The 13,475-nt window shown below is 35.1% G+C and overlaps 1 protein-coding gene across 2 annotated transcripts in view; it reads right to left on the bottom strand.

The window, feature by feature from the left end:
* Window positions 1-6,279, bottom strand: part of LOC106878569 (kinesin-like protein KIF11) — a 30,505-nt gene extending 24,226 nt beyond the window's left edge. Inside the window, exons 1-5 of one of the 2 annotated variants that reach the window (XM_014927813.3) lie at window positions 5,569-6,279; window positions 2,043-2,270; window positions 1,492-1,633; window positions 1,168-1,275; window positions 234-361 (exon numbers count right to left, since the gene is read on the bottom strand). In XM_014927813.3, coding sequence (XP_014783299.2) covers window positions 234-361; window positions 1,168-1,275; window positions 1,492-1,633; window positions 2,043-2,270; window positions 5,569-5,621 — 659 coding nt within the window. In that variant the 5' untranslated portion in view covers window positions 5,622-6,279. The remainder of the gene's footprint in view (window positions 1-233; window positions 362-1,167; window positions 1,276-1,491; window positions 1,634-2,042; window positions 2,271-5,568) is intronic. The other variant, XM_089362995.1, reaches the window with a different exon arrangement.
* Window positions 6,280-13,475: the final 7,196 nt, after the last annotated feature.

Raw genomic sequence — 13,475 nt, forward strand, 5'->3', positions numbered from 1 at the left:
TAATAAATAATAATAATGATAACAATAATAATAATGATGATGATAATCCTTTCTATTATAGGCACAAGGCCTGAAATTTAGGGGAGAAGTATAGTCAATTACATCGACCCCAGTACACAATTGGTATTTATCTTATTAACCTCGAAAGGATGAAAGGCAAAGTCAACCTTGGCGGAATTTGAACTGCCTTAATAATGATAAAATGAAGTGTGCAATGCCTCCTCAAGCCTCACCTGGAAGTAGCATTCATCAAAGTGGAAGCAGTCTGTCTGCGAGAGGCTCCACGCTCAAGAATTTGATAAATCTCATCTTTGAAGTTGACTGTAATTTCTTCCATTCCATGGATTATAAGAGATCCTTGCTGGAAAAAAGAAGTCAAATGCTTATCAAGAAACTAAATATAAATGATTATGGGTTTCAACAAATATCTAACTGTGTACCTATCATATCCACCCAAGAAAACCAGTTGCTTTTACCTTCAACACTTTGGTAATATCTCGTTCATTCCCTCCTGCTGTCCCTTCTCTACATTTACCTATGCATCAAAACCCTTCACACTGAAGTATCAACTTTGGAACTCCACTCCACTCAACAACCCAAGGGATTTCAGCATTTCAAGTGGTCTTACAGGGGAAATGACTGCACATCATTCCTAAGGTATTTTTTGATGTTACTATTATTATTATTATTATTACTATTCAGGTCATTGTCTGGAATCAAACTTGAAATCTTGGGGTTAGTAGCCCGCACTCTTAACCACTACGCCATATGCCCGTAGAGTAGGCTACTAACCCAAAGATTCCGAGTTCGATACCAGGCAGTGACCTGAATAATAATAATAATAATAATAGTAACATCGAAAAATACCTTAGGAATGAGAACCCAGGTTCGAAAGTTCCCCAAGACACCTGATGAAGGCTGGAGAGTATATCAGCCGAAAAACAAGATGAGGACAAATATCCGTCAAATGTAAATAATGTACGTTGATACATTTCAATTAATTTTCCCTCCAAATATTTCATACATCAAGTATATCTTATAGTCATTGTCATATAATAATTATTATTTACATTATGTGGAAATAATTTCATAAAGTAATGATATAAATATCTCTGTAAAAAAAAATTTAGAAAAAGTTTAGTAGAATAATAGAAAAAAGTTACTTACTCGTTTTGGATCTTCATACATCCTTAAGTTACTAGTATTCCCCAGTAGATCAAATAATTCTTCATTGTACAATTCAATAAAAGAAACTCGGATAGAAAATTCAACATCCTAAAACATGAAAGCAAAAAGTATAAATGACAATTAAAAAACAGCCTTCATTTGTTTCGGTCACTGGAGTGCAGCCATGCTTGGACACTCCCTTGCAATTAATTTACATCATACTTTGACTATGGACAATATTTTTATTTACTCTATGATACAAAATACATCAATGGCATAACAAAAACAACAATACAGAAACTAATATAACTGAAGGACACTAACCTGCTTCTTCAACTCATCAAAAATGTGATTCATACTTCTTGGAATGACACCAGCCAGTGGATCATCTTCCCAACTACAGTTCACATCTTCACTCCGCTCTCCTTCCATTGTGAAGGTCTTTCCCGTCCCTGTTTGTCCATAGCTACAAAAATATAAACTGAATTCATTATACTGTTCCTGGAAAGCTGGTAAAAGTCATTTAAGCAAACCACTGCAATTTTAATTCTTTTAGGACCAACATGCTTCTGGTCCTATCATCATCATCATTTTAAAAAAAAGGGATGGATTAAAAATATCCCGAATTCTAAAAAAATTTAAGTGCAATGGAAAATAAAATAAAAAGTGAAGTTTTCACTATTACACCGATTTCACTTTGAAACTGCTGTAATAGAAACAAAAATCTTTTAATTTCATTTATTAGAAGATGAAATTTATATATTTCTTATGGTTTTTGAACAAATCTGACCATCAGAAATCACTTGTTCTTTAGGTAAACCCTCAACTTCAAAATAAGATGGGTGCATTGTAAAAATTTACTGAAAATTACTCACGCAAAAATGGTACAATTGTAACCAAGCAACACCTCATCAATAATTGGGATAACCACTGCTTTGTATATGTCAATCTGCTTGGCATCCGGAGGAAATACATAGTCGAATCCAAATGTTTTCATCTGTGTTACTATGCCCATCTTTTCGCGCACACTCACTTCTTTTTTTTCCGGAGAAATGTTCACAACAGCAAACGAACCAGACTTCTTTTCTTGTGATGTCATAGGCCTGACAAAAAAAAGACAATTTATTTCAGCGTCTAAAAGTGGTGCCAGACAAAATTCATGTTCCTTTTTATTATATTTTCGTAACAGCAGCATTAAAATATATAACAAAAGATATAAAGCACCTAAGAAAAAAAAAAAAAAAAAAAAAAATTCAATCCCAAGTCAATAACAGGGCCAGTGTTGGTCACACTACCTCCTAGAAATAATAACAAAATCTTCCTCAAATCATGCACAACCATCTTAAAAACAGCACATTTAGGTGATGTATTTCAAGGCACACTAGGTCTGAACAATATTAAGAGAACAATTAACTGGAACACCTGTAATCATAAGTCTGATCTGTTGGATGAAGGTTGACCAAGGGTTAAACAACAGCAACTGATCCAGTTCCATTTGGATCCCTGGACCCATATATCACATTAAGAAGTAGTTACTCTTTTACTGGTTCCAGTCATTTGACTGCAGCCATGCTGGGGCACCGCCCGCCTTTAGTCGAGCAAATCGACCCCAGGACTTATTAAGCACTGCACTTAGGAAGCTCATATAGACCTACTAGAAATAACAACCAAATCTAAAATCAAAGCCTACCCATCTTAATCATCTTGTTACCATATTTCTGTTGAAATACATTGCTTTTATTTCAGCTAATTAGGAAAATAATGTGAAATTTATTAAAATAACTGTCATTAAGCTCATGTTGGAAATACAAATTAGCATGGAGGTTTTAATTTGGATCACTTTAAAACAGGGATTTCTAACCTCACAGCCACTAAACCACTTAAATAAAAAAATTTAAAAAGTTTAGTGATTTCTATGCAAGAATTTAAAGACTGCACAGCCTCTCTGCATTGAAATGTCAACTATACAAATACATTATTTAAAAATCCACTATATAAATGTCAATTATACAAATTTTATAAAAGGTTTATTTAAAAAAGTTCAAATACTGTGCAAGTAGTTAAAAAGTTTATTTGGCAATCCCTTGTGTCTGAGTTCGATCCCAATGCCCAACATCATCAAATTTCTTCTACTACAGCCTTAGGTTGTCCAATGCCTTATGAGTGAAATTTGACAGACTGTGTGGGCCCATGTTTCACTACCATGTATCATACAGTCTGCCTTTCACTCTAAGGGAGAGGCCCTTTGTTGCCAACAGAGGTACACTCTCAGAACATACACCCCTGCTACTGACTTGATCACCTAGAAAACAGAAGCTATCAACCACCTCTAGCTTACCGCCGCTGGCATTTGATAGAGTCTATTTTCTGTACATTTTTAGTGTTTATTGTACCTGTGCACCTTTCACACACAAGACCTATTTTCCCAGTTAACCTCTCTCTGATGGTATTTGTGATTTGTCTGCTTTCCTACTTACTAAGACTATGGTTTTTGCTAGGTTAACTCAAAGGCCCTTCAGTTCTAGACCTTGCTTCCACACCTGAAACTTCTCTAGTTATGGTAAAAATCTTTGGATGTAAAAGTTCTTCGAACTGAATAAGCAAAATGAATTGTCTTTACAAGCAATCTTTTTCTTAATCTTTCCAAACTAACATTTTACATTTATTTTATTTGAATTTGCGCCTGATAGGTCATAACCATGCCAGTTTTCTTGATTCTTCGAAACAAGTACCAGTATTTTCATCGGTTCGAAATTTGTAAACAAAATTATTTGTAACAGAAGTTGATTGTTAAATTTCGTGCTAAAAAGTTATATTTCTTAATTTGGGTGTATACACTTAGCCTCAAGAATGTAATTCGGATTGGCATTTAAAAAAAAAAGTACAACGGTTATATTTCCTCAAGTAAACTCCACCTATAAAGTATTAGTTAAGCAGTGGCTATGACAAAGGACACTTGCCAATGGCGATAAGTAGTGGTATCGAACCCCTAATCACGTGGTTGCAAAGCGAACACCTTGACCACTCAAGGGGACACTTTCCCTTTATCTTCAACCACAAAGCACAAGTATCTATATAAATCACAAGTTCATATAGATGGAGTTTCGGAATAGCTCAGCCAGCAAAGATGGATTTTCTCCGTTTTTTTTGTTAGGATTTTTCAAATGATTTTTCCCTTTTCTTTCCCTCAGTTTTGGTCAATATATTATATTCCACATTCCGAAATATTTGGTAATCACATTTAAAATAAAAATTCCGAACCCTAATCTTCATAACACTTTTCACAATTAAAAGCAAAACGATCGAACACAAGTTAGTGTGCGAAAAACCGAAATTAGAATTTTGAAGCATTAAACAATAATTTCAGTCGTTTAAAGAGTAGAAAAGACTGTTTTTCATTCAAGACTAACGAAACCAAACATCTCTTTTCTCCATCAAATAGCGAAAGTGTGTCATAGCAGCAACTTGTATATTTTTGAAAAAAAATAGCAAAATTAAATTTGATGGGAATTGTCAGCGTAAATAGTGTTGTTTACCTCTCGATTTAATTTTTATGCCGTAAAGAAAAGGGGCTTATTTTTTTAAGAAAAAAGTATGGCAAAATTAATCAAAATCATATAATTAGAAATGGTGGGGAAGGGTGTAAGAATTTTTGCTTTGTTTTGTTTTAAATGTGAATTCCGAATGCTTCAGACAAAAACTAACGAACGAAAAAAAAATCATTTTAGTGGTGGTTACTGGGTTTTTTTTTTTTTTTTGGCGGGGGGCGATGTTTAAAATAAACATTTAAATTTTGGGGGCTGTCGTGAACGTATGGAGGTGATGACACCTAAAAAAAACTTAGGGATTTTCAAAGTATTTTTTGGCACTATCATGCTATTAGCTGTCAAGGGCTTTCCATCATTTTGAAGTATGTGCTGCAAAAAGTTTGTCAATCCTGGCGAAAACGAAGAATCCAAATAACGAGAATGAGCTATTATGCAAGTGTGTTTGTAAATACATGTTAAGTTTGAAATCGGGGAGAGATATAAGGGTGCTTGATGTAGTTTGAGGAAGAAGTTGATTTACTAAAATGAAGTTAACGAACGAATATCCTCTATGGACAAGAGTAAGTTTGTTTTAGCTATCCACGACTGGAGTTAGACTGGATGATAGCAACCGGTATTGACAAAGTGTAGTAACAACATGTCAGTCTATACAGGACCATAATAAATACAGTCTAAGAAGCAGAAAAGGTATATTAGAAGGTCTAAATTATGCGCTACAGCTAATGTAAACCAAAATCATATGCTTATCATTATTTTCCCGTCTCGAAAAACAAATTAAAAGAAAGTGCTCGCGAGAAATACATGACAGTGGAGAAATAAAGAGAATTTTTTAAAAGGCAAACATCAAACTCACCTGCATCGTACAGCCACCTTAATATTCTGATTACCATTTTTCTTGGGTCCCATTTTTTTCACTACTGTCGTACAGTAAATAACTTTCAACAAACAATCACACACGCACAATAACAGTAATAAGTCAACAAAAAGGCAGAGATTTCAGCTCCGTTTGCCTTGTGGGATTTAAATTTTTCGTATTTTGTACAATTTCAAAATAAGCCAATCAGAATCAAGGCGATTGCTGATTGGCTGGATTTCGATGTTGCCGTTCGAATTATTATTGCACGAGGGAAGAATCAAGGGGAGTTAAATCTTTCATACTAGCTCAAATGTCAAATATAACGTTTTTTACTGGAGAAGCGAAGTGACAATGTGTGGGGGGTCGGGGTTATCTTGTGGTTTGTACTATTAGACTACGTTTCTTATTTCTTTATTGCCCACAAGGGGCTAAACATAGAGGGGAAAAACAAGGACAGACAAAGGGATTAAGTCGATTACATCGACTCCAGTGCGTAACTGCTACTTATTTAATCGACCCTCGAAAGGATGAAAGGCAAAGTCGACCTCGGCGGAATTTGAACTCAGAACGTAACGGCAGACGAAATACTGCTAAGAATTTCGCCCGGTGTGCTAACGTTTCTGCCAGCTCGTCGCCTCTGTTAGACTACATTTCGTTCATTGGACTACGGTCATGATGGACCGCTGCCTTGAAGAATTTTAGTCGAACGAATCGACCCCAATACTTATCTAATTTTTTAAGACTGATGCTTATTTTATCGGTCTTTGGCTGAACGGCTATGTTACGGGGACATAAACAAACCAGCATCGGTCGTCAAGCGGTAGTGTAGGACAAACACAGATACAAACACACACACATACAGACACGTGGTTATTTAAATTAGTAACTGGGGCAAAATGAGTAATTTCTGATTTCTCGCTAATTTCTACCTGCTTGTTTGAAATCATTACGTTGCAAGTTTGCCGTCATTATTTTGTACTGTTACATTAACTCTAAGAGTAAAAATTGATCAACATACCTGTCGATGAATTTGAGAGAGTTTCAAACAGATTCGAAACATAGGTGACAGGTACTTTTTTTCTCAACTTTGACCCGATTGTAACTGAGGTTGGTAATAAAATATCTGGATAATTTTTGGTGTTTAGTAATCAATATTCTTTTCTCTTTTGGAGTTCAAGTTAATTTTTCTCCACACTTTGATCATTTTCAATTTTCAAAACTGATGCCTAAAATGGGGTAAAATGAGTCATGACTAATTTCTTCTCTTTAATTGAATGTTGCTTATATATACCGGGAAGAAAGCCACTCCAGAAGATCGTGCAAAAGTTTTAGTGAATATTTAAAGTCGAACTTTTTGACTTAATGGAGTTTCGTTAATTCTATATCATATGCCATTTTTCCATGATCCTTAAAATCCTTAAATTTTTGTCGCATTTCTGATCTTTCTGATATCTAAGGATGGATATTGATACATATGAGTCTGTTTTCAAATGTAATTCTGGAGAATTACTCATTTTGTCCCTGCTCAAAGAGAACGGCGAAAATTCTTCTGAAATGATGTTCTTAATGTTTATTGTGTTTTAAATGCATTTGGAGAACGACATTTGCTTAGCTGATATAGTTTTTGTAAGGTAGTGAACATTTGTAATTTTTTTTTTTTTTTCTCAAACTAAAAAAGTTATTAAAAAATCGTAATTGTACCCCCACCTCCGTCATATCGTTGTTATGACAGGCTTCTTTCAGTTTCCGGCTACTGAATCCACTCACAAGGCTTTAGGCGGCCCGAGTATTTAGTAGGAGACACTTGTCCAAGACTCTACGCAATGTGACTGAATGCAGAACCATGTGGTTGGGAAGCAAACTTCTTACCACACAGCCTACACCTGTTAATTTTTGTTTCTTTTTTAAATCAATTAACGGTAATTAAGACTTGATCAAGTACCTATGATCATAGGCATTCTTTTCTGTCTTTATAGTCCAAGATAATGACTAAATTATCCAGTGAATTCTTCCTCTTTATTAATACAACCGAATTTTGTTTCTATTTCTAGTACGTTGATTGACCACAGACGCTGCCCCGTTATACCAATCTCATTTTGCATGTCAGTAGGTGTGTGCACACCCAACCCGCTAATTATTTAATTTATTATTATTATTTTTATTTTTTTTTTTTTGCAACATTAAATTTCTATATAATTACAATCCACACTATCTGAAAGGTATTTATAAAAAATTTCATTAACAAATATCCATTTTTCTGAAAGTTATGACAAAACAAAATTGATTCGTGTGAATTATCCAAAACTCTTCTGGATCTGTTCCTTCCGAAATATTTTTCGCATCGAATTCTGAATATAATCGTGATCTACATTGTTTCAAAGGTGTTTGTAGAAACATTCATTGTTGAAGATAAATTTATCAGTATACAACCATAGACTTAATCCAAAACCTGATCTAATACAAATATCTTGTCTTTGAGCACTCTCTTGCAAGATTCGAGAAAGGTCTCCTCCTTGAGGATACAACCTCCTCCATTCCTCTCACTACCACGTGGGCACTAAAAATGGCAACTGTGCTGGGTGTTTCCTCTTTGTTCTCTCACTTGGCCATTAAAATAAATAAATAAAATCGAAATGGTTTTTATTTAATAATGTGGGTAAGGTGTTGACAGGATAGTACACAGATCTAAAAATGTGCAAGACACTGTATATAATAAGGGCAACTCTATGACTTTATCAGGAGCTAGGGGTCCAAGGTAAAGCTAATACTGCGTACCTATCCAGGAATATGACACTCAATGATCAGATATCAAACCATTCTAAACTTTGTGTTGACATAAATATTGAAAATTTTCTTTTCTCTAAACAGATTACTAGTCTAAGAAATTATATAATTGCATATAATTTAGTAATGCTCTAAACCAGGGTGTATATAAGAATTTGTTAAAGTTTATGAGCAATAAATCGGTGATACTTCTATTATACAAGAAATAATTTAACAAATTTTTTATTCAATTCTTAATATTTAATCATGAAAATATAATAGGATTATTTTTAACATGGGGTCTAGTAGAACAAAACAAGAATCAAAGGGGTCTATAGGCAAAAAAAAAAAAAAAACGATTGGCAATCACTGTTCTAAAGTATTAGACCATTGACACTTGTGGATAAAATAAAACTTCTTGTTCAAATGTAGTCTGACACTATATTCACACCCAGAAATAAGTCAATGTTGAGATTAAATAAGGTGGCTAGCTGGCAGAAACATTAGCACACCGGGCGAAATGCTTAGCAGTATTTTGTCTGCCGTTCTGAGTTCAAATTCCGCTGAGGTCGACTTAGCCTTTCATCCTTTCGGTGTCGATTAATTAAGTACCAGTTACGCACTGGAGTTGATGTAATTGACTTAATTCCTTGTTTATCCTATCCCCTCTATGTTTAGCCCCCTGTGGGCAATAAAGAAATAAATGTTGAGATCAAAGTGCTTGAAATATAATAGAGATGCTAATATTGTCAAATTTTTCATCTCTCAAGACAAAAGCGAAATGAATTTCAAGCAGAGAATGAAACCAACAGGGTCGGACATTATTTCTGGTTCAAGAGCTAACAACATCCTTCATAACACAGTTTTCCTACATACATTCTTGACAAAAACAAAAGTTTTTATTTATTTATTGTCTAATTTAATACCCCCACTACTACCAAATGGCACCCTCTCTCTCTCTCTTCGCCCTTTTTTAAAGCCTAAGCAGGCTCATGGGCCTGGTTTCTATGGCGTATGTGTTCCCCGCCAGCTGGACGGGATGCCAGTCCATCGCAGCTTTACTCAAGAAACAGAAAGAAAGAGTGAGAGAAAGTTGGGGCAAAAGAGTACACCAGGGGTCGCCACCTACCCCCCTGCCAGAGCTTCATAGAGCTTTAGGTGTTTTCGCTCAATAAACACACACACAACGCCCAGTCTAGGAATCGAAACCGCGAGTCCGCTGCCCTAACCACTGGGCCATTGCGCCTCCACAAATGGCACCTTACCCATCAGATTTTGGCACAAGACCAGTGATTTCAGAGGAAGGAGGAAGTTGATGACATTGACCACAATGTTTAACTGGTAATTATTTTATTGACCCAGGAAGAATGAAATAGAAAGTCATCACCAGTGACATTTTAACTTAGAATTTAGATTGATGGAAAGCTGTTTATCAGTTTGCCATCTTACCTTACACTAATGAAACGTTTGGCTCCTTTCTTATTAAACAATTCAGAAACCATGGGGAGGCTAACTGATACCATCAACTCCAGTACTTGAATGGTACTATACTTCATCAAACCCTGTAATGATGGAAAAAGCACAGCCGACCTTGGAAGGATTTGAACTAAGAAAGTAAAGAATTGGAACAAATACCACAATGCATGCTGCGTAACACTGAAGATTCTACCACCCCATCACCCTTTTTGATCTAATATAAATTTCTCTTTCTTCAGTGTTGGGTAAGTTTAAAACTTTGGAAACCATTGCAACTGGATATCAAACCATCTCTGACAATCTTTCATGTTTTAACAGGATCTGAATTAAAACCTTCCATCAAAATACTATTTGAACCCTGTCACACCATGTTCCTGCTTTGGCAGGAATAGGCTTAATATCATCACACTGGATTCCCAGTAAAGTGGTAATGAACAACAAGCATAGAAAAAGAAGATGCAACCGATTCTGTCCATTAGTTTGCATGTAGTCATTACCCTCAAGCTGTATAGACAACTATTTATTCTTTTGCTCAGGAGCCCAGGTGGAGGATAAAGTTAGACACAGGGGCCCAGTGCTGAGAGGGTTAACGGAAAAATTGGAAACTCATTTTAATGCCAACCCATTGAGATGACCTCAGTTCTATGATACAAACTTATTTTTAAAGTGACCTGAATTTAAACATTCCATCAAAATGCTGTTTTTATTTGTTCCAAACCCCATTTTAATAAAGATAATTTTACAAAATCCATTATTTTAAAAAAAATCAATAGAAACAATGGCATTATATTTTAACATATGGCAATGAAAGAATTTTATTAAGCATGGCAATTTACATGTCCCCCCCTTTTAATCCATGCAACTCCCCTTTATGATAAACACCGATCTAAAAGTTCCACTATCACCCCATTCATCCTCTTCCTCCTCATTTAATGTCCATATTGGCATGGGTTGGATGGTTTGATTGGAGTTGACCAACCAGGAAGTTGCCTTGTCTGTTTTGGTATGGTTTCTGGGGCCGGATGCCCTTCCTAACACCAGCCACTTTACAGTGCACTGGGTGCTCTTTATGTGGCACCAGCACTCCTCGTTCTAATTTGTAATTGGGCAGCTAAGCAAGTAGACAATATTGTCTCTAAAATAATATAGTACCAGAGTAAATATCTTACAATAGTGTCAATCCTTAACAATCTGGGATCAAATCCTGTTCTAAATGACTTTACTTTCCATCAATCTACTTGCTGATGACTTATTGATCACACAATGCTGGAAGTTATCTTCATCACTATTGCAAGTTGAAAACTAAAGAAAACAAATAAAATGCCAGAACTACATAAGCAAAATCATCACTAAATGTCTGTTTTCTGTGCTGGCATAGGTTGGACTGTGACAGGATCTGGTGAACCAAAGGGCTGTACCGAACTCTAGTGTCTGCTTTGGCATGTATTTCTAAGGCTGGACGTCCTTTCTAATGCCAAAATAATATTCGAAAAAAGAAAAAAAAAAGAGAGGAAAAAAAAAAAAAAAAACATTCTCAATCAGAACCATCATAATTAATTACGATACAATAAAAAATTTTTTTTTTTAAATGAGAAAATTATATATATATATGTATGCATAATATATTTTTTTATTTATATTTTTCCAATACATAATTATTTCTGAAAATATTACAACTGCCTCTATTTAGACAGTGTTGCAGTCAAACTACAGTCAAATTCATTCCCAATTCCCGAAACAAACTGAGGGAGATGAAGAGAGAGAGAGTGAGTGAGTGGGGAAGTTGGGGTGGGGTGGTGGCGAGAATACTCGACTACGTTTTCTACTAGTTTTGATATTGAATTAGTTCAGCAAATTCTTTTGTACAAAAAATAAAAAAAACACTGCTAAAAAGCATGACATCAAATTTAAAAAGAAGTTAGGGAATGCACCACAAAGAGTTGATTAACAAAAAAATTAGTGTAGCAACCATTTGTAATAAATGTATGAAGCATATTTTGGAGACAGGGAGAAGGGAAAGGCAGCTACAGAGAATCTGCATCATGAAAGACTTGATATTATAGTGGGGTGAGGGGTTGGTTTCCTTCCTTATGAGGAGTGTAGGAGGAAGAGAAGCTGAGTCATCATAACATGGAATTAGAAATGTACCAAATTATTATTATTATTATTATTATTATTATTGCTAATGTTAAGTGTCTATTTTTCACAGAATACTTTCAAATCATTTTTCACTTTTGATATCAGAGAAAGGTGGAGGGGAGGGGAGGGGGAAGAGAGAGAGAGAGAGAGAGATCTCAACAGGGAAGAGCTTTAAAAATATATATATAGATAGACAGATATAAATATATATAAAAGGATTTAGTGACTGTTTCGAGTTGCTACTCCAGTTACTCAAGAGGGAAAAGAAAAGAAATAATGAAAAAAAAAAAAAAAAAAAAAAAGAGATCTTTATTACATGGTGGTGGTTTCTTCATTAATGTTAATGACGAGCATTTAATTATTTTGCCCAACAGAATTCCTACACATGAAATGAATGAAGGCATAAGCAGGTAAGTACTCCTCCAACACAAATATACTTAACATAACTGTTACACTGGCACAGCGTGACATAACATGATAAGCCTGGATCTTTTGAATTACAGGTAAGAGAGAGAGAGAGAACTGGCTCTAGTACTTGACATGTATTTTATAGACACTGAAAGAATGAAAGGCAAAATTGACCTTGGCAGGATTTGAACCCAGGGCATAAAGAGCTGGAATTAAAACACAGCAAGGTGTTGTATTCCCCATTCTAATAGTTCTGCCAATTTACTACTGCCGTGACCTTTCTATATTGACTGGCAACTTGAATGCGAGTTAGTATTGAAAGAGAAACAGAAAGAAACAAATGACTCCAAGTTCTGGTTGTGACAGAAAGCCAACACACACACACACACACACACACACACACACACACACACACACAACACATAAAGATCCTATTAAGAATCATCAACACTACCTTTTATTGATTTTTTTTCCCTTCAAACAATAAACGGCCAGTGAAATAAATGACGTTTCTTCCTGCACATTTTCTAATCAACAACAGTTGATTATTATTAACCTAATTATTAATTAGGTTCTGATTGTCTCTCTTACATGAGGCTTTCATAACTAAAAAGTTTATGGTTGTTTGGCTTAAGTTTTTTTTCCTGTTTCCTCTCTCTTTTCTCTCCAATCCAATCACCCAAATTTACGTTCAGTACAAGGCAGGCTTAGTCTTTTACTAAACTAATATTGGTTTCAAATTTTGGCACAAGGCCAGCAACTTCAGGGGAAGTGGGTAAGTCGATTACATCGACCCCAGTGCTTAACTGGTACTTATTTTATTGACCCTGAAAGGATGAAAGGCAAAGTTGACCTCAATAGGATTTGAACTCAGAATGTGAAGACGGACAAAAAACCCGCAAAGCATTTTGTTCAGCACACTAACCAGTTTGCCAGCTTGCTACCTTCTTTCACTGAATTAATTAATATTGGCTTAAATTAAATTGACAGCAATAATACTTTTAACATTGCTTTTCTGTGTGGGTGTATATATATATACATACATATATATGTGTGTGTGTATGTATATATATATATATATATATATAGATTTGTGTCAGTTATTCTCTCCTTAGCTT

Source organism: Octopus bimaculoides, chromosome 14, assembly GCF_046866305.1.
Source record: "Octopus bimaculoides isolate indiv1 chromosome 14, ASM4686630v1, whole genome shotgun sequence".
Taxonomy (NCBI): Eukaryota; Metazoa; Mollusca; class Cephalopoda; order Octopoda; family Octopodidae; genus Octopus; species Octopus bimaculoides.